The 23,138-nt window shown below is 40.6% G+C and overlaps 1 protein-coding gene across 1 annotated transcript in view; it reads left to right on the plus strand.

The window, feature by feature from the left end:
- LOC124151152 overlaps nt 1-14,377 on the plus strand; it is a 29,407-nt gene extending 15,030 nt beyond the window's left edge. The window contains exon 8 of the mRNA XM_046523500.2: nt 452-14,377. Within this exon, the coding sequence (XP_046379456.2) occupies nt 452-4,696 (4,245 nt within the window). The 3' untranslated portion in view covers nt 4,697-14,377. The remainder of the gene's footprint in view (nt 1-451) is intronic.
- The last annotated feature ends 8,761 nt before the right edge of the window (nt 14,378-23,138 follow it).

Raw genomic sequence — 23,138 nt, forward strand, 5'->3', positions numbered from 1 at the left:
TAAGTCTGTCACAATCTAATGATCCACACATAATCAGAAACATACCAGGCTCATACTCAAGGCCACTTGTTAAAAAGAGTAGACCAATCTGTCACTTTAGCCACATGTCCAGTAAATGTCCTTCTGGTAAGCTCAGCTCATAAAAGCCTGTATAATTACCATTAAATACTATAAAAAATGTTCCCAGTATTTGATTTCACATTAGTAGATTCAAAAATCTTTGATATAAGACTGGTGCTTTACTTTTGAGTTATTTACAGAACTGTGGCAGAATCTTGTAAATGTACAATTTTCAAAATTAACTTTTTGTTCTTTGTTGTAATCCTAATGGTGAAAATGAAAGATTTGGGGTCTCTGCAAAGTAGGGAAGCTCAAGGACCCCAGGATCCCCTTCATCTCAAGCACTGGATTGTGTGTAATTGCATGAACACTTTCATGTTTTGTTTTCCAGGAGAGTGGTTTTGTGATCATGTCCACAGAGAGCGGAGAGTACAAGCTGGAGAAGAACTCATCCATGTCCAATGGTCCAGTGCCAACAGGGGGATCCGTGCTGCTGTCATCAGAATCCATAGAAATATTGAAAGAAGCAGGAGATGGGTCATTAGGTACTGCCAATCAGCATCATCTTAGAAGTAGTCCTGTGCATGAAACTAAACCATGTAGTGACGGGCGGGGAGGCAGCACAGAATCAGGGACACCCGAAGGTCAGGGCTCAGACATACCTTTGGGTAAAAATGAAGCAGATGGGGAAAGGGTGGGGGATAAATGTGAGCAAGATCTTCAGGATGGTTCTGATTCTGTGTTGGTCCCCAACAAAGGGCTTTGTAATGAAAATGGGTCTGAGAGTGGACCATCTGCTTTAGGTGATGTTGCAGATGGTTCTGGCACAGACATAGATGGTGGTGAGGGTGGAGTGGTTGCAAGTGTTCTTAAAGAACCCGAGACAGAATTGGGTGGAGATGAATCTGAGTTAAATGAAGAGGTTGTAGAAGGGACTAAGCAGAATAATGAAGATGGTGATAAGGGTGTTGAAGTCTTGGGTAGTGAGGGCAGTAAAAGTCTGACTGAACCTCAGGCAATATCTCAGTTGGGTGGAGATGAATCTGAACTAGGTGGAGAAGAATCTCATGAGTTGGAGTCAAATGATCAGGATAAAGAAGGAACTGAGCAGAATAGTAAAGATGGTGATAAGGCTGTTGGTGTCTTGAGTATTGAGGAGAGTCTTTCAGAAACAAGGTCAGCAGTTCCTGTTCTAGATCTAGAACTGCAGAGTTCACCTGATGGGCTGCCTAGAGATGATTCTGGCATATTCTCCCCTGATGATGTTGTAAATCCCCACGCAGTATTCTCTGGTCAAGTCAAAATTATTGAGCCTGACACTGATGAAGAGGGGGATGAGTTCTTTGATGCAATCAGTACTCCCTCACCCTTTGCTGTCAATAAGGACAAGACCAATTATGAGTTCTTAGGAGGGAAGGTGGATCTGCAGCAGAGTGGCAGTAAGGAAGCTGAAGGTCCTGTTGAGCCTGAAGAATCAGCTTGTGATACTGAAAGGGTAGGTGAAGATGATGAATTTGAGGATAGAGTTTGTCACAGTGGGGATGAACTTGATGATAAAGAATCTATGGAAGGAGATGTGGACAGTCTGAGAAATGTTGAGGATGGAGTCGCTCAAGACAAGATAGAAGATTCTTCAGAGAAGGAGATAGAAGTGGATAATCTTGAGGTGGAGAAATGTGTTGCCTTAGAAGAGGGTCAAGGTCTAGTTGAGCTGCATGGAGTTCAAGGGGGAGTTGACAACAGTAACAATGTTGAATCTGAAGAAAATGTTGAAGAAAAAGATCTGATAGAGGTAGAAGATTTTGAACAGGTAGTGAGTGGTGTTACCCAGAACAAGGATGGAGAGAAAGAGGATCTGGTAAGTGTTGAGGGTGGAGCTGCAAAAGGAATTGATGAAGGCCTACCAGCTATGGAAGAGGATCAAGGGAAGGCAGATGGTTGTGTACCCCCTGAAACAGATAAAAAGGAAGAAAAGGATCTGGGTAAAGTTGAGGAGGGAGTTGACAAGAATGAAGGAAAGGCTGAAGGACAGGGTGATGTAGAGCTAGATCAAGAGAAGGAAGACTGTTGTGCTGAGGGTGGAGATGCAAAGGAAAAGGTTGAAGAATTTGCCATCAAGGCTGATGTTGATGTAAAAAATGAGGACAGTAAAGAAGAGGAAGAAAGCCACAGTGAAAGTCCAGATACTGAGGAGGAAGAATTGGAGGATTTTTCGTTAGATGAAGATGACAGAAGTGGGGAGGTTAATGAATCTGAAAAGAAAGAGACAATTGAGGATGTGGAGACTGGGGTCTGCACCAAAGAGCTGATACAGGGCCATGTTCAGAGAGAGGAAGATGATGGGAGCAAACCTCTGGATGGACAGCAGGAAAACATTGACAAGGTTCAGCCAGCAGACTTGGAGGGTATTGGAGAGACCAAGAAGGATGACAGTGAAGATGGAGCATCTTCAACCAAGGATGATGAGTCTGCTAAGGTCAAAGAACAGCAGCTTTCAGAGGGTGATCAGGGTTCCAGTGAGGATATGTCTGATTTGACAGGTCACAAAGAAACTGAGAAAGAGGAGGCGGAAGAGGGGAGCAGAGATGAACAAGTGGATACTGTAGCATCGGATCTGTCAGGGACTGAAACTAATGCTGGGGAAAGAGGATCTGATGTCACTGTGGGCACACAAGATCAAAGTGTCATTGTTGGGGTGGAAGTTGGTGATGAGATTCCAGCAACACAGGAAGAGAATCCTGTAGCATCTGATCAGTCAGGCACTGCAGCTGATGCTGTGGAAAGAGGATCTGATGTCACTGTGGGCACACAAGATCAAAGTGTCATTGTTGGTGTGGAAGTTGGTGATGAGATTCCAGCAACACAGGAAGAGAATCCTGTAGCATCTGATCAGTCAGGCACTGCAACTGATGCTGTGGAAAGAGGATCTGATGTCACTGTGGGCACACAAGATCAAAGTGTCATTGTTGGGGTGGACGATGGTGATGAGATTCCAGCAACACAGGAAGAGAATCCTGTAGCATCTGATCAGTCAGGCACTGCAACTGATGCTGTGGAAAGAGGATCTGATGTCACTGTGGGCACACAAGATCAAAGTGTCATTGTTGGTGTGGAAGTTGGTGATGAGATTCCAGCAACACAGGAAGAGAATCCTGTAGCATCTGATCAGTCAGGCACTGCAGCTGATGCTGTGGAAAGAGGATCTGATGTCACTGTGGGCACACAAGATCAAAGTGTCATTGTTGGTGTGGAAGTTGGTGATGAGATTCCAGCAACACAGGAAGAGAACCAATCTGACAAGACACGGGAAGATGACGGTGAAGTAAAGAAACTCAAGCGCAGTGATGAAGATGATAAAAATGTTATCAAAGATAAAACAGCATTGGATCAGTTTAATGATGTGGCAAAAGAACCTTCTGAAGAAACCACTGATGTCAATTTTGCTGTCAAGAGTGAAGGAACTGAAGAGTCCAAAAATGAAATTCCAGTAATGGATGGAAAGGAAGAATCCACAAGCGACAGAAATTTGTCAGTTGAGATAGAACAGCAAGAAGTCTCTGATGCAGATGCTACTTGCTCTAAAGATCCTGCAAACTCAAAGGGAAGTCAAGAATTAGAGGAAAGTGAGGTTTCAACTGATAAGAAGGATGTAACAGTTGAAACTAAGAATCCAGAAGGTGATGCAGAAATGAGGGTCCTGCAAGATACTGAACCAGGAGAGGCTGTTAAACCAGAAGGAGAAAAGTTATCTTCAAATGAAGCTGATAGTCAAAATGTGCCTGCAGGGGGCACTGTCTCCTCTCTGGTAGTTGGAGAGGGAAGTCCTGATAGAAGTGATGGAAAGGACAGTATTTACTCCATAAACCAGGATTCTTCAAAGCCTGAGGACAATGTTCCAATGTCTTCTGAAGAAAACACAGAAGAGACAAAAGTTGAGAAGCAGGATTGCTCTGATGATGGAAGTGGGGAGAGAATTCATGGTGAGGAGGGATCTAAGGAACAGGCAGAAAGTAAACGAGAGGAACCTGAACAAGGACAGAAAGATAATGTTTTGAAAAGATCTGAATATTCTGGCGATTCTGATGATGAAGTCTTCATAAAGGAAGAGGTTCCAATGAAGTTACTTGAAGAAGAAATGAAAGATGTGGACAGTCCCATGCCTTCAGCATCTTCCTCTGAACTGAAAAGTGAGAGTCGTATGAGGAGCGACGGCGAGCTGTCTGAAGATGACTTGCTGAATGACGCCTACAGTTTTGATGACATTGATGAAGTCCTGGAAGATCCCGAAGATCCCGAAGATCAAACTGTTTGTGAAGATGGAAACAAGACTGAATATGGCACAACTGCATCGAAGTCTCACGAAGCTGAAGTACAGATTGTCATTGACAAAGCAGAGGACATGAAAGAGAGTGACCAGTCTGAAGGCAAGGGAGAAACTATTAGTATTGGATCATATGCAAAAGCCTCCTCCAGTGATTCCATCTCAGTTGGGTCAGGAGACCTTGTGGTGTCTGATGATCCGGGCTCTACCAGCAGTGGGGCTGAGGGAGTGTCGGTCATATCAGCTCCACTCAGTCCAAAGGAAGGAAAGAAGGGCAAAAAGTTTGGAAAGTTTTTCAAGAGTATCTTCAAATAAGAGATTGAGCTGGACTTAATCTTACTGGTGCTCTTCCTGGTCTGTCTTTGCTCAATAACTTGACTTGAATTAAAATACATTTCTAAAAAGTGTTGTTTCAATGCACTTGTTCGTCAAGTAAAAGGTGGAAATTAGGTCGATGCTGTTTTCAATTTGTGTAGAATGACTTTACATTTTATGGTGAAATTCAAAAAATTGTGTGGTTAAGGTCCATTAAGTTTTCATTCACTCATATCTTAGGGTTTCTTTAAGTTTTAGTTGTTGTTTTTCCAATTCACATATATATCAGTAGCTTAAAGCAGGTAGATGTGTTGGTTTAAAAAAGATTGCATTGTATATGTTTGATTTCAAAGTTTGGTGCTCTTGATAGTTGTCTAGTCACTTGTACTGTCTGAAAGGCAGAGTCCCTCCCTCTTCTTTGGCATTCTATGTGGGAAACATGAATCAAGTTGAATACGCAGTGGCAAGCTCAGTTGTCTTTGGTTTGTGTTTAACACTGGAAAGGAAAGTCGTGTTTGCATGTTGATGTTCCTCAGTTCTGGCAATGTGTGGAATAAGAGCATGGATAGTTAGCCATCCGTTTTGCACCCAAATTAGCATAGCAGGTTTGTGGTGATGTCTGTTGTTAATTAAGGTTGGGCTTTCATAAACCTTCTTGTTTGTGAGGTTAACTTAACTAGCATGTGTGAGAGGAGTGTTTCAAAGTTTCTATTTGGACTGCATGATTAGAGTCAGAGGTTTTTGATAATGTTGGACTGTCACAGACAATCTCAACTTGTGTTCATCTGCCATAAAGCAAATGAGCTAATGTCCATTAGTCTAGATTCATATTTGCTACCATTTTAATTGGTGTCTTATCTGATCCCCACAAGCGCTGAATCGATACTAGTGGAGGGACGATACACCGATGCATCGGTGGATTGCGATATTTCACTTCCTGGTACAAATATCGATCACAGTTGCACCCTAAGTTAAAAGTATCGATTCTTACCTTAAATGTATTCTTTAATAAATGTTACACCAAACAATAATTAGTAGTGAAAAAGTAAATATCTTCAATCATTTCACCATACTTGACACTACCAACTGTAAATCATCAGTGTGCCAGGTATTGAATATCCTGTCTATGAAAACTATGGGTACTACAGATACTAGCACATACAAGTATCGGGATACGTATCGGATCACACAGTTGGTGTATCGTCCCAGCCCTAATCGATACACAGAAGTCACAAGACAAAATGTCTCAATACCTTGTTCTGAATGCACCATTTGGATAACATTGTGTATTTGTTTAGTGTAGCAATGGAAACAAAACATGATTATTTTTAAGAAAAGTATGTATCAAACTGTCATGTTTATTTAAGACAACACAAAATACATGTAGAGATGTAATAATGAAATTCACATATCAAATCTGAAGTGATCAGTACTAGTTTTTAAACTCAATGGCTTGAGTAGCTCTTAATATTTTCAGTAAATTTCAGTGTCATTATTTGGACTTTAATTAGCTGTACTTTACTAGACAGAACAGAATCTCACTAGGCTTGGGCTGCAGGGTAGTGGCCCAAGTCGCAGACTGTAATGTGTGAGGTGACAGCTACAACTACACAAGTGTGTTATGTAGAGTATCACTGAGTTTGACAAAGCTCCATAGAGTCCATATGTGTGATGCCTGCATTGGATCAGTAAATAAAGATCTGTGAACAAACCTAGATACACAATTTGAAAAGGATACATTAAGTACTTACGCAGAGTGTTGTTATGATATTGGATTTTTTTACTTTTTTTATGAGTGTTTGTGTGCAAACAACTAAAAATCAGTTGGTAATGGTGATTTATTTTGCATATTTTATGCAAGTAAGCAGTTTAGGAGGAGCTCTGGTTTCGTGTGATTGTTCACTGCCACATTAGTGTTCGAACTTAAGTCGATGGGTCTTTGTCATCAACCTAATGTCCACCGACTATGGAGTTCCTGTATTCAAATACTATAGGGGAATATGGGAAACCTAAAAGGCCCAAGGACCTGTTAACTTCGAACACTGATTTATCCTTCCTTTCTGCTTGAATCTATTCAAACTCTGGTGATATTATGTTTGATATCCTTGTTTATTTCTTGCAATTGAGCTTCACTTTTCTTTCAACACACTGCACTTGAATGAAATGTCAATCATTACTTATGATATAATGTGATCACGGGCTTGGTCCTCAAGATGGGGTGTTGCCTAAGGCAATTCACTGTGCAGAGTTGTGACCCTAAGGCATGCCAGGATCTTATGAGCATTAGTTTCCATGCCCTGATAAGGATACACCCATGGATACTTTTCAGACCTGCATCGCTCACCAACTTTCCTCCCACATTAATGAAACCCAGTGATGTGACTGAAATGTTGTTCAGTATGGCATTATGGTCACTCCTTATGACGATATTCCTGTTATTGACCATGTTTTTTCTGATTGATGCTATACACAGTAGACAGAAGATTTATAGACCCTGTAAACAGTGTCTAGTAATAGTCAAGGTGGACGTTTGTTTGTGAAACAAGGCCGCATCAGCATGATCAGTAGGGAAATATTACGAGGCCAGTTTTCACTTGGACGGGTCTCTTTTCTGTTGTTTCCTGCCTGCATATTGTATGAATTTGAACGATAATGGAAGTGAAACTGACCCAGACTTCTGCTCGGGTAATTCACTCTCATATCAGTCCTCATGAGTGTGTCATTGAACAACAACCAACAGACATTCATCATATTCGTTTCTTTTGAACATGAGTATAATGTGATCAAATCGTGCATTCAGTAGTTTATCCAATACAGTCCTGCCATACTGGTACCTGATAGCATTGTAACTTATGCCAAACTGCCAGCGTCATAAATTTTAAATGACCTGTCCTGCTGTGTTGATGTCTGTGGCATGTTTGTGCAATCCTACTTTGGTATGTCAGTTTTTAACCACCAGTCCTGCCATTCAGAACTTCAACATCTTAGCCTACGTGTGACTGTCTTCGTGATCTAGTAGATAGGGTGTCTGCCTGGAGACTGCCTCCGTGATCTAGTAGATAGAGTGTCTGCCCGGAGACTGCCTCTGTGGTGTAGTTGATGAGTGTCTGCCCAGAGACTGCCTCCATGGTATAGTTGATGAGTGTCTGCCCGGAGAATGCCTCCATGGTGTAGTTGATGAGTGTCTGCCCGGAGACTGCCACCATGGTGTAGTTGATGAGTGTCTGCCCGGAGACTGCCTCCGTGGTGTAGTTGATGAGTGTCTGCCCGGAGACTGCCTCTGTGGTGTAGTTGATGAGTGTCTGCCCGGACACTGCCTCCGTGGTGTAGTTGATGAGTGTCTGCCCGGAGACTGCCTCTGTGGTGTAGTTGATGAGTGTCTGCCTGGAGACTGCCTCTGTGGTGTAGTTGATGAGTGTCTGCCCGGAGACTGCCTCCGTCATCTCGAGTCTGCCCGCATCTTGTTGGCTAGTTGGCAGTTGGCAGTATAAATCTGGCAGTATAAATCCCCTTCCCCCCCCCCCCCCCCCCTCTCTCTCTCTCTCTCTCTCCCTCTCTCTCTCTCTCTCGCTGTTGTGTTAATTTGGTAATCTTGATCTTTTCAATGCATGCCGTCTTAGGTGTTCACCACTGTGATAATGCTGGAATATTGCTTAAAGCTCTCTACAGCTATACTGATTGATTCAGTGATTCCGATAAGTTGCTTACATTTAGCCATCGTGTATATATGATATACAGTTCCTCCCCGTGTTTGAGAATTCTACTTTCTTGTAGCCTTTTGATGATGTTGATAGTAGGGGGTGGGGTGTTTTATTCGTTTCCTAGTAGTAGTAGTAGTAGTAGTAGTAGTAGTAGTAGTAGTAGTAGTAGTAGTAGTATGGTAGTGTTTGAAGCAAAGGAGTGGTATTGTTTCATAGGCATTTCAACTTCTTTATTATACTGTATTATATTGTCAAGCAACAGTATGAGGATCTATACTGAAACGTCACTATTAATTAAGAAGTTCTTATCCATAAATGTTTAATTTACTTTGCCAATCTTGCAGTAGTATTTGAAGCAGTGGAGTAGTACTTGAAGCAGTGGAGTAGTATTTGAAGCAGTGGAGTAGTACTTGAAGCAGTTGTGGAGATCAGTATTCATCTGCTATTTGATGTCTGTACATATTTACGGAGTACTATTTTTGTATTTACTAGTTATGATTGTTTGCATGGCAGCGGTATGTTCATTTGAACAAGTCATACACAAAAGCTTGAACTTAGTATAATAGTAACAAAACAGAAAATGATCTAGTTTTATCTGCACAGGATAGGTCTGGGGATTTTGTCACTGAAATCCTTTATTAACCTGTAGATGTCATCTTGGATATTGGTCATATCAAGATTTAGTGTATTTTTTCATATAGTAATTTTAATGTGATTATGCATAATTCAATCTTTAGGGTTAGGAAAAAACTGATTGAAATGTGAATATGCATAATTCAATCTTTAGGGTTAGGAAAAAACTGATTGAATTGAATCAGTAAATTTGTCTGTGTACCTTGTTTGTGGATCTGTGAGGATCCCGTCACAGTTTTGTTTAGGTGATAACTCTGTGAATTAGGGGATTGCAAATATAACTATTAGCCATATCCCCTGTAACCATCTTCTTGATTGAGAAACATTCCTGTAGACATTTAAGTGTGCTCTTGACCAAACACAGGCACGTGATTCTGTCACAAGGGGCAATATTTTAACAAGGGACACTATTCTAACTCTATTTGCTCAGACTCTTTCATAACAAAGTGGCCCAGTCGTCTAAGGCGGTGCAATTCGCTGTGCAGAGTTGCGTCCCTTGGGCACGCCAGAAACCTATGATTGTGGGTTCGAATCCCGGTTCGCCCCGATTGTGTTTCTAGGTTTGTCAGCACCATACCTGTGCTCGTGGGTTTCTCCGATGTGGTAAACGTCGGAGACCTGCATCACTTCAGGCTTTCCTCCAACATTAAGCTGACGCGCCGTGATATAACTGGAATAATGTTAGAAGCGGCGTTAAACCCAGCTCACTCACTCACTCACTCTTCTTGATTGAGAAACGTTCCAGTAGACATTTAAGTGTGCTCTTGACCAAACACAGGCACATGATTCTGTCTCAAGGGGCAATATTTGTCCTATTTAACTGTTTGCTCAGACTCTATTATAACAAATCAGTCAGTTGATGATAGAATTGTCTTTCATTCCTGTTATGCAAAACATTCCTAGAGTGAGAGTCCGAGCTCCATCCAGTGGATACTTCTCAACTCTTAGTTTATTCTGCTATTACATATCTCCTTATTCCTTATAGATTGTATTTTTATTAATACTGAAAATGTATGGCAACTATTTCTTATGATTCTGTGTTTAAGAAGTTTAAATCAAAATTAACTGAAACGAATGTGATAATCATATTTTTTAATTGGAAATATCAAAGTCAGCATATTTGCCAGTCCAGAGAAGACTTTGTTGTAAATAAGCCACTTTTGTTTCTATATCGCCATGATTGGGCTAAAGATCTTAACGGAGGTAATTCGTTGTTACCAGATCTTTTGAAAAATCTATTTTATCATCTCATATTATACATAATATATATTTACACCCATTTAGATAGCCAGTCTCTACATAACCTAATAAAACTGCACTAATATATCAAACATGTTTTGACATTTTACAAACTATTTAGCATATATATCAAGTTATTTATTCTATGATATGCAGGTGTGATTATCATTGTCTTGCATATTATTACCAAGCTTGATGCTTTGATGCTGTGATATTTCTGCTCTATGCTTAATAATGCTGATCTGTACACTGTAGTCCTGTATACTACTGGTAACTGTGGAAGCAGCATGCCAGACTTCCTGTATTTCTCATATGCATAAATGTAGGGCTGGTTGTCGATATAGATCTTAGAGATCAATAATTGCTAACTAAATATCGATCAGTTTTCGATAAGTATTGAAGAAGGAACTTTAAGCAAATATGCAAGAAAGTCCTGAAAGAAGTCAACAGATTTCACGCCACTTGTGACTAGTGACACATGTAGTATGGATTACTTTGTGGACATGAGATATAACAAAAACAGTTGCTTTCCGTCCTCGGCAATTGACATTATTGACAATGACAAATCTGTTTTGGTAAATCTAAACTTTACTTTGTTCAATAGTTGATGTGAGTTGTTATTAATGACAACAGTTTCATGTCGATTATCGTTAATATTTCTTCCCATCGATGATAATTCCAATTATCAATCTTTTCAGCCAGCCCTACATTACTGTATAAGGTGCCCTGGTTCGGGTTGCACACAGCAGCCTTAGCGCTAAGACCATCGTAACTCCCTTACTTACCCACGGACTTACAAGTAGTCTTAGTGTTGAGATTGCCTGTAGCGTTAGAAATTGGCACTAGTACTGTAGTCCTTGCCAACTGCCCAATAGTTAAGGTATCATTAGGACTGTGGGAAACTTGCCATTTTTAAAGGTTTTGTTGTATGTTATCATGATAAGGACTCGTGGACTAAAAATGTTAGTTTTTGCAGCTGCTTTGTGCAAGGGGGCCCAGGGTTCATAAATGGTTCCATGGATAGGAGCTTAATTTTGTAGGGTTTCAGATTGTTTTAGTTTAAGTGTTGGAATATTTTATTTTATTAACTTAATCCATGCTAGATGTAAAGAAAGTCTCTTACTAAGGACTTTTAAATGTTTTCAGAACATTGACTCTGATGGAGTAGATTTATTGGAGCAGGGAGCCCTATATGTTAGCTATTGTACATAACAAACAGATAATCATAGAGGTCCAATCAGTCTTAGAGATAACCAAGGGTCCTGTAGGTAGTTGGTTATAGTTCTGTACAGTAGCATTGTTTACATTCCACCGATGAGTTGGGTCTGCTGTCGTCAGTATAGGTTTTCTCCAACACTTAGTAACATGAAGAAAGTGCACTGTTTTATTATTTGATGCACACTGATTTTCAAATGAGCCCAAGTTTGTAATTGTCTTACCAACCATGTTTGGTGACTTTTTATATTCATTTTCTTTGGATCATTTATTTGATATTTTTTATTGCTTTGTTTGAACTCCTCTTGTGTGTGTGTCAAATTGTGGTTCAAGTCTTCTGACTTAACAAACAGGCTATTAAATATTGTCAAGGACACAGTGCCCAACCCAGGCCCGCGATTACGCTATTCACGCTAAAAAAATCAAATCGCCCCTCATAAAAGAATCAAAGCGCGATCTGTCGCGCACAGTAATTTCTTGTACAGTCACTTACTTTATCAGCTGTTTATCCCTACCTCTAGATTCAATACTCACTAAATCTTTAATCAATTAACGAAGAAAGACAGTTCACAGCAAACATTGTAAACAACTGTCGAAGACCGATTGATAACAACCGGAAGTTTGAACACGAGTGACATCCCTTGGGTTGCTGTATAAATTATCGATAGGATTGGCAAAGGAAACGAAATTTGATTTACTTTAGTAGAAAACGTATCAAAACTTTGATCAAAATTATGTTGTATTTTGTTGTTTAGTAATCAAAAACCTTTGACAAGATGTTTAAAGACAATAAATATTCTATCTTGAATAGTTCTGAAAATATTTTTGAGCATTTTAGTTCGTTTTAGTTTCGTTTCTGAAATCACACTATATGAATCGCCGACTGTCATAGCAGACGATCTTTTGAATAGTGAATGACCATGTCGTGCAAAAACAAAAGAATTACAGACTTTTTTAATCAAAATAGAAAAAAGCACAAAGTATTGTTATTCATTTCAGTTCTTTATTCTGATCTGTTACACTTTTATATGATGATGTTCCAGTACATAATACAAAATAAGACATTTTTTAAGAAAGCAATTATCCCCCCTACTTTTTCAAAATCCCCCCTATTTTCTACATGATGGGGGGACAAGTCCCCCCTTGATTTTTAATTCTGGGTTGGACACTGAGTACCTCCATCACAGAGCTGTGAAGATATCTATTTATGTCATATGACAAATCAATCAAATTATTCAGCAATGCATAATCAAAGAAGGATATACATTATCTAACATTATCACATATATAAAGATGATCGGTTTCATAAGTTACTATGATGACTAAGTATTACTGCTATTAATTACATGATAATCCCAGAAATGCTATATACTACCCAATACTATTATGTGTTATAAGTGCTATGTATTATCTACATAATCCTGACACACAATCAGCATAAATGTGGTCTTGCCAAGTACGTTACAACGCAGTGGTATAACTCCATGAGTCCGAGCCTCATTATGTAATAAGAGGCAAAATGTCGAAACATTCCATAAACACAAGGAGTCGAAATATGAGCCACTCGCCATTGCCTATAGCTAAATGACCCATGATAAAGAAATTCCTTGGCCGAGTGGACTGGTTTTGTTATTGCACTCACCTGTATGTTATTACATGGGCAAGTTCTAAATAAATTGTTAGCTTGAAGCACAGATTCAAGATGCAGTTTTCTTGCCGTCCTGATAGAGTATTGCCGTTCTGAAGTACTTGATTCCATGCACACACTGTGTAGAGCCAGCCTTGCTCTTCCAGTGTAACACTGAGATCCTCAAATGGTATAAAAGAGTGATTCAGACAGGTTGAAATGTTTCACCTAACATTTAAGATAATCGTGTAGACAAATATTAGCACTCCTGGGTTTCTATCGGTGTTGTTATGGCTGCTGATGTTGATGTACGCCATATCATGTTCCCACATAGGCCTACAAGGATATGCTACTTTTCTGGTCACAATCGTCATGGTTACTCTTTGGTAGGTTTCTCTTTGCCAGCTTTTTGTGAATGTTTACTGAAGTTTATAGCATACCTGAAGCCAAATGATGCATGTACGTGGTGGTTTCTTCTTCCCAGGGTTCCATAGGAACATAAGTCTGAGAGTTAAGAGACTTGTAAACTCCAGGAAGGATTTGTGTCATTTCCTTGTCGACTTCCATTTTCACCATTACGTAGATGCAACAGGTGATCTTTGATGACTAGAGAAATAAGCATTAATTCCTAACCCTGGTTCCATGTGTGATAGTCTACTGCTTGGGTCACCTGTTATGTACGGTCATATCAGTTCTCTGGTCTTTATATCAGATGAATATGTAATCCGTCTTGTCCATATTTATTATTTTGTTTTGGCGCCAGAATATACATGATATACCTAAAAGGGCAACAATATTCTCTTGAGATATTACGGAGCTGTTCTGTTGAACAAGGTTTGGGGTTTATCATATAAATCCTCAGCTATTGTTTCAGTTGATAAAATAAGATTATTTTTTCTTTCGTCTTTTCGAGTGTTTTATGTCAGTTGAATTTCTGGGTTTTAGTTTATTTAGGTATTGGAGGCTCATGAAAACATTGAGGTTGAATTGATGCCCTTTTAGGGTTTCCATGGTGATGGAGTTATGAGGTGAAATGTTGTGAGATCACTTTCTGACCACAGGCTTAAATCCAGTTAATGTGATATGATGTAAGTAATCTGTAGATAGAGCCATGCCCATGCGGTGAGGGACAAATGTCTCAAGGCACATAGCTAGGAGGGGGCTGGGAGTCACTCAGCTAGAAAAAAGGTGTGGGGTCTGGAGATACATAGCTAGAAGGCAGGGCAGGGGTCTGGGAAAAAGGGGAGTGTGTGTTGGGGACATAGCTGATGGGGGGGGGGGGGGGATGTCTCCATAGACATAGCTGGGAGGGGCCTGGGAGTCTGAGGACACTCAGCTAGAAGAGAGGGGGATGTAAACAAAAATATTTTTGTTTTTGTTAATGAGTCAGTCTTTTGGTGGAAATTTAACAAACATGATGACAAACAGGCAAACATTGAAATAATATGCATGTACTGAAATTTGCTGCGCACAGCCACAATACCCATGTGACGTATCACATCATTGTTACATTGACCTGCATTGTGACAGTCATATGAAAACTGTGATATATAGTGAATAAGGTGTGATATGTAGTGAATAGGGTGTGATGAAAACTGTGTGATATATAGTGAATAGGGTGTGATAAGTAGTGAATAGGGTGTGATATATAGTGAATAGGGAAGGTTCATCTTGAGGATAAGGATGCTTTGTTGTCAGTCAGGTTAGTGATCCTCTGTAGGTCAGTGTGCTTGTACGAACAGTTCAATGTAGGCCATACAGAGACCTGTTTACACTTTGACCTCACCTGGCTTGACTTACCTGGATGAAAGTGTCAGTACCAAGAATCTAAGCCCTGCTGCCCCCCTGACACTGTCCTGTGTGATACCTAGCCTGTGTCATACAATCAGCCCACATGGATCCCTCCAGGAAGTGGTGGAGACAATTAGTCTCTCAGACCCTTGATAACAACTTATAAAATACATCAAACTCAAGTCTAAGTGATTTAGAAAGCCTCAATTGTCTCAGCTCTGAAATTAGGCATTGTTCAGGGCTCCATTTGGTTTATATTTTTTATTTTGTAGATATATGTTTTTAAATAAGATAACTTTATTTCATGGACTCAATGTTAGGAAAGGGAACAGTGTATCAGGTGTAATTCCCGTGTCCCGCCATGATATTATGGAAGCCATACTCAGCTGGTGAGCTCGACCTCATGCAGGCAGCTATGCTGTGTGTTTCTTATCTCTGTGGTCCAATTGCATAAACTTCAGGGAGCAGGCGATTGATGAACTCTATTAAAAATATTTAAAGGCAATACCTTTGGTTAAGAATACAACTGAACGATTGCCAAAGGCATCTTCATCAGTATTTTGTTGGTGCTGCTTTTCAAGGGGTCAGTTTCCATAACTCTGTGTTTGAATTCAAGTAGAGCATTCCAGACCTTGTATATGACCATCTGTTATCAAAACTCAGTCTGCCAACTCAAGTGCAGCTGTAGTGTGTGTGTGTGGGGGGGTGGGGGCAGTTTCAACGGAGACAAAGTGAAGAGCTGACAGGGAAAAACAAAAATTTACATGCAGAGTTACTTCCCTTTGAATATCATTTTGAAAATAATACAAGGATAGATAAAAACAAATGATGATACAAGAAAAGCTTTTTCCAGGAAGAATTGTATATTTTGAGGTGGATGAAGGGAGGGATGTATTGTTTTATTGTTTATGGGCGGAGAGTAATTAAGGACCAGTGGGAGATGAGAAATGCACATGAATTGCAGATGGCCAGTCAGCCATGTTATGGTGATGTCATTCTAATTCCGTAATGCAAACTGTCTCTGCAATCTACAGGTGGTTGGTTTTACTCGCTATATTGGGGGCAGTTCACAGCCAGTGTAAGATACGGACGTGGATCCATTGTTATTTGACTCCGCTTTCCTTGTTTGTGTTGTACCCTGGGACTATGTCAGATATCATATTCACACACAGAGATCATTGACAATTGCTATGCAGGTCACATGCTTAACAAGGGTGTGGGCTCACAGTGGGTTGTGCTGAGAATTAATTATGAATTGTGCAGACGATAGTAAAATATTTAGGCATGCAAGTATTCATGCATACTGGTAGATATTTGGTACATGCATACATGACAATGTCTAATAACAATGGTACATTCCACATATTTTTGTTTCGTTCAAATTACTTCTATTTTTTTTTAGTGAATTTGTTTCAGAATATTATTTTTTTTAATTATATTTAGTTTATTGTTCATCATTTGTTACTTATTTGTTTATACATTTATTGATCACTTTGATTTTAATAATTGTTATTTGGTTAACAGAGTTTTAATAAGTGTAAACAAAATGTATTTTATGTTTCTTGATTTTGATGAACACGAGTTAGCCTGTGGTCGGATGAGGTTCTTCTCCAATGTTAAGATCAGTTCTCATGATGCTCCATGCTTGCTATTGCATGAGCTTTATCAGGATGTTTGACAAACTGAGATTATTATACTTATCTTCAGATATATCTTGTACCTCTGTTATGGAATCACTTTGATCTTTTTTTGTAACACTGTATTGTTCTGTTTTTCTTGGAATAAAATCACTCACTCATGAAGTGAACTTTGTTTTTCATTCCCTCGGCCCTCGACAGTGTTTTCCAAAATATCAAAATTTCCATCTTGTTAACTTTCATAGCAGCATCATGATTACTGGCTTTAATGTGAGAATTTTGAAATTAATGAAAAACTGTTACCATGGTAACAGTTTATTAATGAACCTGCATGACTAGTGAAGTGTTGATGTTAGGAGCTCAGTTGCATGGCATGTCAAAGCATCATGGTTGGACTTGTACATACACTACGCAAAAGGAGTTAAGGGCCATCTGATTTTTTCATATTATTATTGTTAATCTGTCAAAGTAGTAAAATGAAATCAGGGCGTGACAGATTAACTATAGTACCATGAAAGTATCGTGTGGTCCTTAACTTCTTTTGTGTAGTATATACATTTTTTGTGTCTTATGCTAAAGTTACCCCACAACTATTTTTGTAATTTTTAGATTTATATAGACCTCTTCAAGTTTCCCCCTTTTTGGCAGCACATTCAAACGTTTTCACACACTGTACCACTTGCAGTGGGGTGTGGCCACTCCCCTGGCCAACTCTTCATCCTTTGAACTGCAGAAGGCGTGGTCAAGGTGGCCCATTTGGAACATATTTGTAACTTAAATATAAAATGAAATGGAGTCTTCCTCTACCAGATCCGGGGGCACGGGTTGCCCAGTCGTCTAAGGCGCCGCGATTCGCTGTGCAGAATTGCGTCCCTTGGGCACTCCAGAAACCTATGATTGTGGGTTCGAATCCCGGTTCGCCTCGATTATGTTTCTAAATTTGTCAGCACCATACCCGTGCTCGTGGGTTTCACGGAAGTGGTAAACGTCTGAGACCTGCATCACTTCGGGCTTTCCTCCCACATTAAGCTGAAACGCCGTGATATGACTGGAATGCTGTTAAAAGCGGCGTTAAACCCAACTCACTCACTCACTCACTCACTCACTCACTCACTCACTCACTCACTCACTCACTCACTCACTCACTCTACTAGATCAGTTTTGAAAAAAGTCACAAACTGGAAACAAAAATATTTACTGGCCTTGAAATTATTTACTTAGCATGACTGGTGGGAACCTTTTCACAGGGAGTTCTTTCTCTTTCCAGATGTTATATCTGATATCTATAATCAGTATGAGAATAACCTTGGAGATCTACAGTGTAACTGTATGCAAGGATGATACTGCTCTCAGTATGGCCACAAATCTATTATCGTGGGTTCGAATCCTGGTTCGCCCTGATTCTTTTTTCCAGGTTTGTCAGCGCGGTACACATGCTTGTAGGTTTCACCAAAGTGGTAAACGTCTTAGACGCGCATCACTTAGGGTTTTCGTCCAACAAGAAGCTGACACGCCCTGATGTAGCTGTTCAAAGCGACATTAAACCCAACTCACTCACTCAGTAATAAGTTTCCCTTTCCCTGCCAGAAGCTTCACCTCACTGTAGCCTATACCCACCCTTGTCACGTAAGGGAGTCGGAACTATTTTTTTAATAGCGTTTGGTCAAATGATCAGTAATTTGGATTACAATTTCAGTTTTAATCTATTTTAATGCTAAATGGATGTTGATATTGGATGTGTATGTTATCTCTGATAATCATGTGGATGAGTTCATTTTGAGTCACTTAGATATAAGCTGTTGTCAAACCTCGGTCCTGCTGTAATTCAATGTAATTATTAGATGATAATTATGATGAATACAGTGAGTTCATGAGTCCTCTGGGGCAGTCGGGTAGCCTAGTGGTTAAAGGGTTCGCTCGTCACGCCGAAGATCCAGGTTTGATTCCCGACATGGGTAAAATGTGTGAAGCCCATTTCTGATGTCCCCTGCCGAGATATTGCTGGAATATTGCTAAAAGCGGCTTAAAACCTCACTCACTTACTCACTCACTCACTCACTCACTCACTCACTCACTCACTCACTCACTCACTCTTGAGTCCTCTACCATGATATGACTAGAATTTAGCTAAAAGTGGTGTTTTACCATACTCACACATTCACTAACTGCTTCAATGATATGGTAATGATGCTGACATCAGACCTGAGCCAGATTTGCTCACTCGGAAGCACCAACTTTGGTCAAGGGGAGATAATTCTGGATATGGATGTTGCCCTGGACCATGAGAGGGAGTGAATGGATTTACAATACAGTCAGCAATTTCACACAAACATCTGCAACTTCAGTCACTGGTCTGATGCCCAGGTCTATCAACATGTCTTTCAGTCCAACAAGCTTAGCTATTAGTGATAGTTATGAAAAGACTCAACCTATATTGGAAAAGACGCCCAAGAAATGTTGGACTAGTGTCTAGTCTTAGCGCTGACACCAGCAGGATAAGCAGATCCACCAATAGAGTAAGCACACACAAGTAGGATAAGGAAATCCACCAGAAGGGTAAGCACACACAACCTGGGTAAGAAAATCCACCAGAAAGGTAAGCACACACAAGCAGAGTAAGAAAACCCACCAGAAGGGTAAGTACACACAAGCAGGGTAAGAAAATCCACCAATAGAGTAAGCACACACAAGCAGGGTAAGAAAACCCACCAGAAAGGTAAGCACACACAAGCAGAGTAAGAAAACCCACCAGAAGGGTAATCATACACAAGCAGGGTAAGAAAACCCACCAGAAGTGTAAGCACACACAAGCAGAGTAAGAAAACCCACCAGAAGGGTAAGCACACACAAGCAGAGTAAGAAAACCCACCAAAAAGGTAAGCACACACAGGCAGGGTAAGCAGATCCACCAATAGAGTAAGCACACACAGGCAGGGTAAGGAAATCCACCAGTAGAGTAAGCACACACAGGCAGGGAAAGGAAATCCACCAATAGAGTAAGCACACACAAACAGGGTAAGGAAATCCACCAATAGAGTAAGCACACACAGGCAGGGTAAGGAAATCCACCAATAGAGTAAGCACAAACAGGCAGGGAAAGGAAATCCACCAATAGAGTAAGCACACACAAACAGGGTAAGGAAATCCACCAACAGAGTAAGCACACACAGGCAGGGTAAGGAAATCCACCAGAAGGGTAAGTACACACAAGCAGGGTAAGCAGATCCACCAATAGAGTAAGCACACACAGGTAGGATAAGGAAATCCACCAATAGAGAAAGCACACACAGGTAGGATAAGGAAATCCACCAATAGAGTAAGCACACACAGGCAGGGTAAGGAAATCCACCAATAGAGTAAGCACACACAAACAGGGTAAGGAAATCCACCAATAGAGTAAGCACAAACAGGCAGGGTAAGGAAAGCCACCAATAGAATAAGCACACACAGGCAGGGTAAGGAAATCCACCAATAGAGTAAGCACACACAGGCAGGGTAAGGAAATCCACCAATAGAGTAAGCACACACAGGCAGGGTAAGGAAATCAACCAAAAGAGTAAGCACACACAGGCAGGGTAAGCAGATCCACCAGATTGGTAAGCACACACAGGCAGGGTAAGCAGATCCATCAGAAGGGTAAGCACACACAAGCAGGGTAAGGAAATCCACCAATAGAGTAAGAACACACAGGTATGGTAAGTAGATCCATCAGAAGGGTAAGCACACACAGGCAGGGTAAGCAGATCCACCAGAAGGGTAAGCACACACAAGCAGAGTAAGAAAACCCACCAGAAGGGTAAGCACACATAAGCAGGGTAAGCAGATCCATCAGAAGGGTAAGCACACACAAGCAGGGTAAGCAGATCTATCAGAAGGGTAAGCACACATAGGCAGGGTAAGCAGATCCACCAGATTGGTAAGCACACACAAGCAGGGTAAGCAGATCCATCAGAAGGGTAAGCACACACAAGCAGGGTAAGCAGATCCATCAGAAGGGTAAGCACACACAGGCAGGGTAAGCAGATCCATCAGAAGGGTAAGCACACACAGGCAGGGTAAGCAGATCCACCAGTAGAGTAAGCACACACAAGCAGGGTAAGCAGATCCACCATTAGAGTAAGCATACTTGCAGGTTTAGCAGATCCACCAGAAGGGTCAGCGCACATGAAGGGTGAGGAAATCCACCAGATCATGCAGGGGTAGAAACTAACAGTTTTAGTCAGTTAGTCCTTATGATGATAGCATATAGTAAAACCCTTAAAAAGGGCAAATTTCTGCTAGTCCTTAATATACCTTAACTATTGGGCAGTTTGGATATGGATTCTGTTAGGCGATTGTGATTGGACTATGCATAGACTAGTTAGTCAAGCCAAAATTGAACTCTTTTATTCCACACTAGTTCAGCAAAGTTTTATAGTCAGTTAACTCCCTTGCCTCGGGTAGGTTAAGGATAGGCTTGTGGTCATGCTTTTCTTATCTTAATGTAATTTGCACAAGGAACTGATTAGTAATAAGGATAAATACAGTCCTTTGTAACAATTATGGATTTGATAAATTTGTAACCTGATTGTAGGAGATCCTACAGTGAGGGTGGAGTATTGTTCTGTGTTTACTCTGTCATCAACTGATCGACCAGAACAACATATACTTGGCACAATGTTAACCCATCATCAGGAGTGGTGAGGTAGCCTAGTGGTTGAAGCATTCACTCGTCACACTGAAGATGACAATTATGATGAGTACAGTGTGTAAAACCAGTTCTTGAGTCCTCTGGGGTGGTCGGGTGGCCTAGTGGTTAAAGCGTTCGCTTGTCACGCCGAAGACTCTGGTTCGATTCCCAACATGGGTACCATGTGTGAAGCCTATTTCTAGTGTCACCTGCCATGATATTGCGAAAAGCGGCGTGAAGCCACTCACTCACTAACCCATCATAACTGTACTCCCTCACTCAGTACTTTACCCAGGACTGTGAATTGTATTGCAATCTGACAGCAAAAATTTAAGTGGGATTTGAAACCTGGAAATCCTTTGGACGTTCCAATGCATGTGAATACTTTGCTTAAAATATGAAATACACTTTTCTGAGTGTGAAATATTGAAAAACTTGACATTTGGAATGGTAACCATGGTAACTTGAATATTATATTCATAATGTATTTCATTACATGTACTAATATTTATGAACAACTTCGGTTGACTTTACTCTTCTGTCTCCGAACCAGGCAGTTTGTCAGCCATGGCAACAATGAGACATATCATTTGAAACATCACTTGACAGTTATAGGAGTACAAGGACGATGGGTACATGATAGGACGAGATGGTGACTTTTAACCTTGTAGCGCCTCCTAGGCACCCTGCGTTGTATACTCCCCAGGGAGCTGAGAAGGACAAATTGTGTGCACACTGGTCTATTGCCCAGGGTGATAATATTGCAAAGCTTTGAGCTTTGCATATGGAGTTATGCGCTTCGCAGATAGACTATTATTATGATTGTTGTTATTGTTACAGATAAATATAATAACCAGTAGCTTTTGAATGTACGATGTCGATAAATATCATGGGTTGTCAGATTGAAGAGGTTTCATTGAGTTTTTAATTCATCCAACTTTTAATTTTTAGAAACAATCTGCAACCACGTGATGTGTATCTCAAAAGCATGCTGGTTATCTTGGTCCCTGGTTTCTATAGATGATTGCCACAGCACTTCAAGAATTCTTTTTCTTTTTCAGATGATAAATTAAAGGCTTTAGCTCAGATGAATAAACAATTTAATGACAAGGTGAGTACTTTACCTTTGGAATTTATTGAAACTCTAGTGCATGTCTTTTTTCATTTTTAAGTTGATTAATTCATTGAGCAAAGACAATGTTCAGCTTGGTTGCTGTTTCCAACAATTATGACCCGTGAAGTTCCGGGGTAGAATAGGTCTTCAGCAACCCATGCTTGCCTTAAAAGGCGACTATGCTTGTCATAAGAGGCGACTAACGGGATCTGGTGGTCAGGCTCCCTGATGTGGTTGATGTATGTCATCGTATCCCTGTTCTTTGATCGATGTCCATGATATAAATCAATTATTTACAGTCCGCTGTCATATAGCAGGAATATTTTCTGAGTGCGGCATTAGACAACAAAGAAACAAATCCAACAATGAAATGGCTTGACTGAAGCTGAATGAGATGTAGGGCCTAAGATCAGCACAGTTTCTATCAAGCAATATATTTATTCATGATAACAGGGGAAGATGGGTGTCTAAGGCGCATGGAATTCGCTCAGCAGGGTTGCAACCTTGGGCACATCAGAAACCTATGAATGTGGGTTTGAATCCCAGTTCACCTGATTTCTAGGTTTTTAGGTTTTGTCAGCACGCTAACCGTGCTAGCAGGTTTCACCGAAGTGGTAAACATTTGAGACATCTGAGACCCACATTAAGCTGATCCAATGGGATGTAAGTGGAAGACTGTTAAAAGTGGTGTTGTACCCAACTCACTCACTCTTCATGTTGCGGTTAGGGGCGATGGGGTAGCCTAGTGGTAGTGTTCGCTTGTCACGCTGAAGACCCGGGTTCCATTCCCCACATGGGTGCAATGTGTGAACCCCA

The sequence above is a fragment of the Haliotis rufescens genome, unplaced genomic scaffold (genome assembly GCF_023055435.1).
Source record: "Haliotis rufescens isolate VD_foot unplaced genomic scaffold, xgHalRufe1.0.p SCAF_43, whole genome shotgun sequence".
NCBI lineage: Eukaryota > Metazoa > Mollusca > Gastropoda > Lepetellida > Haliotidae > Haliotis > Haliotis rufescens.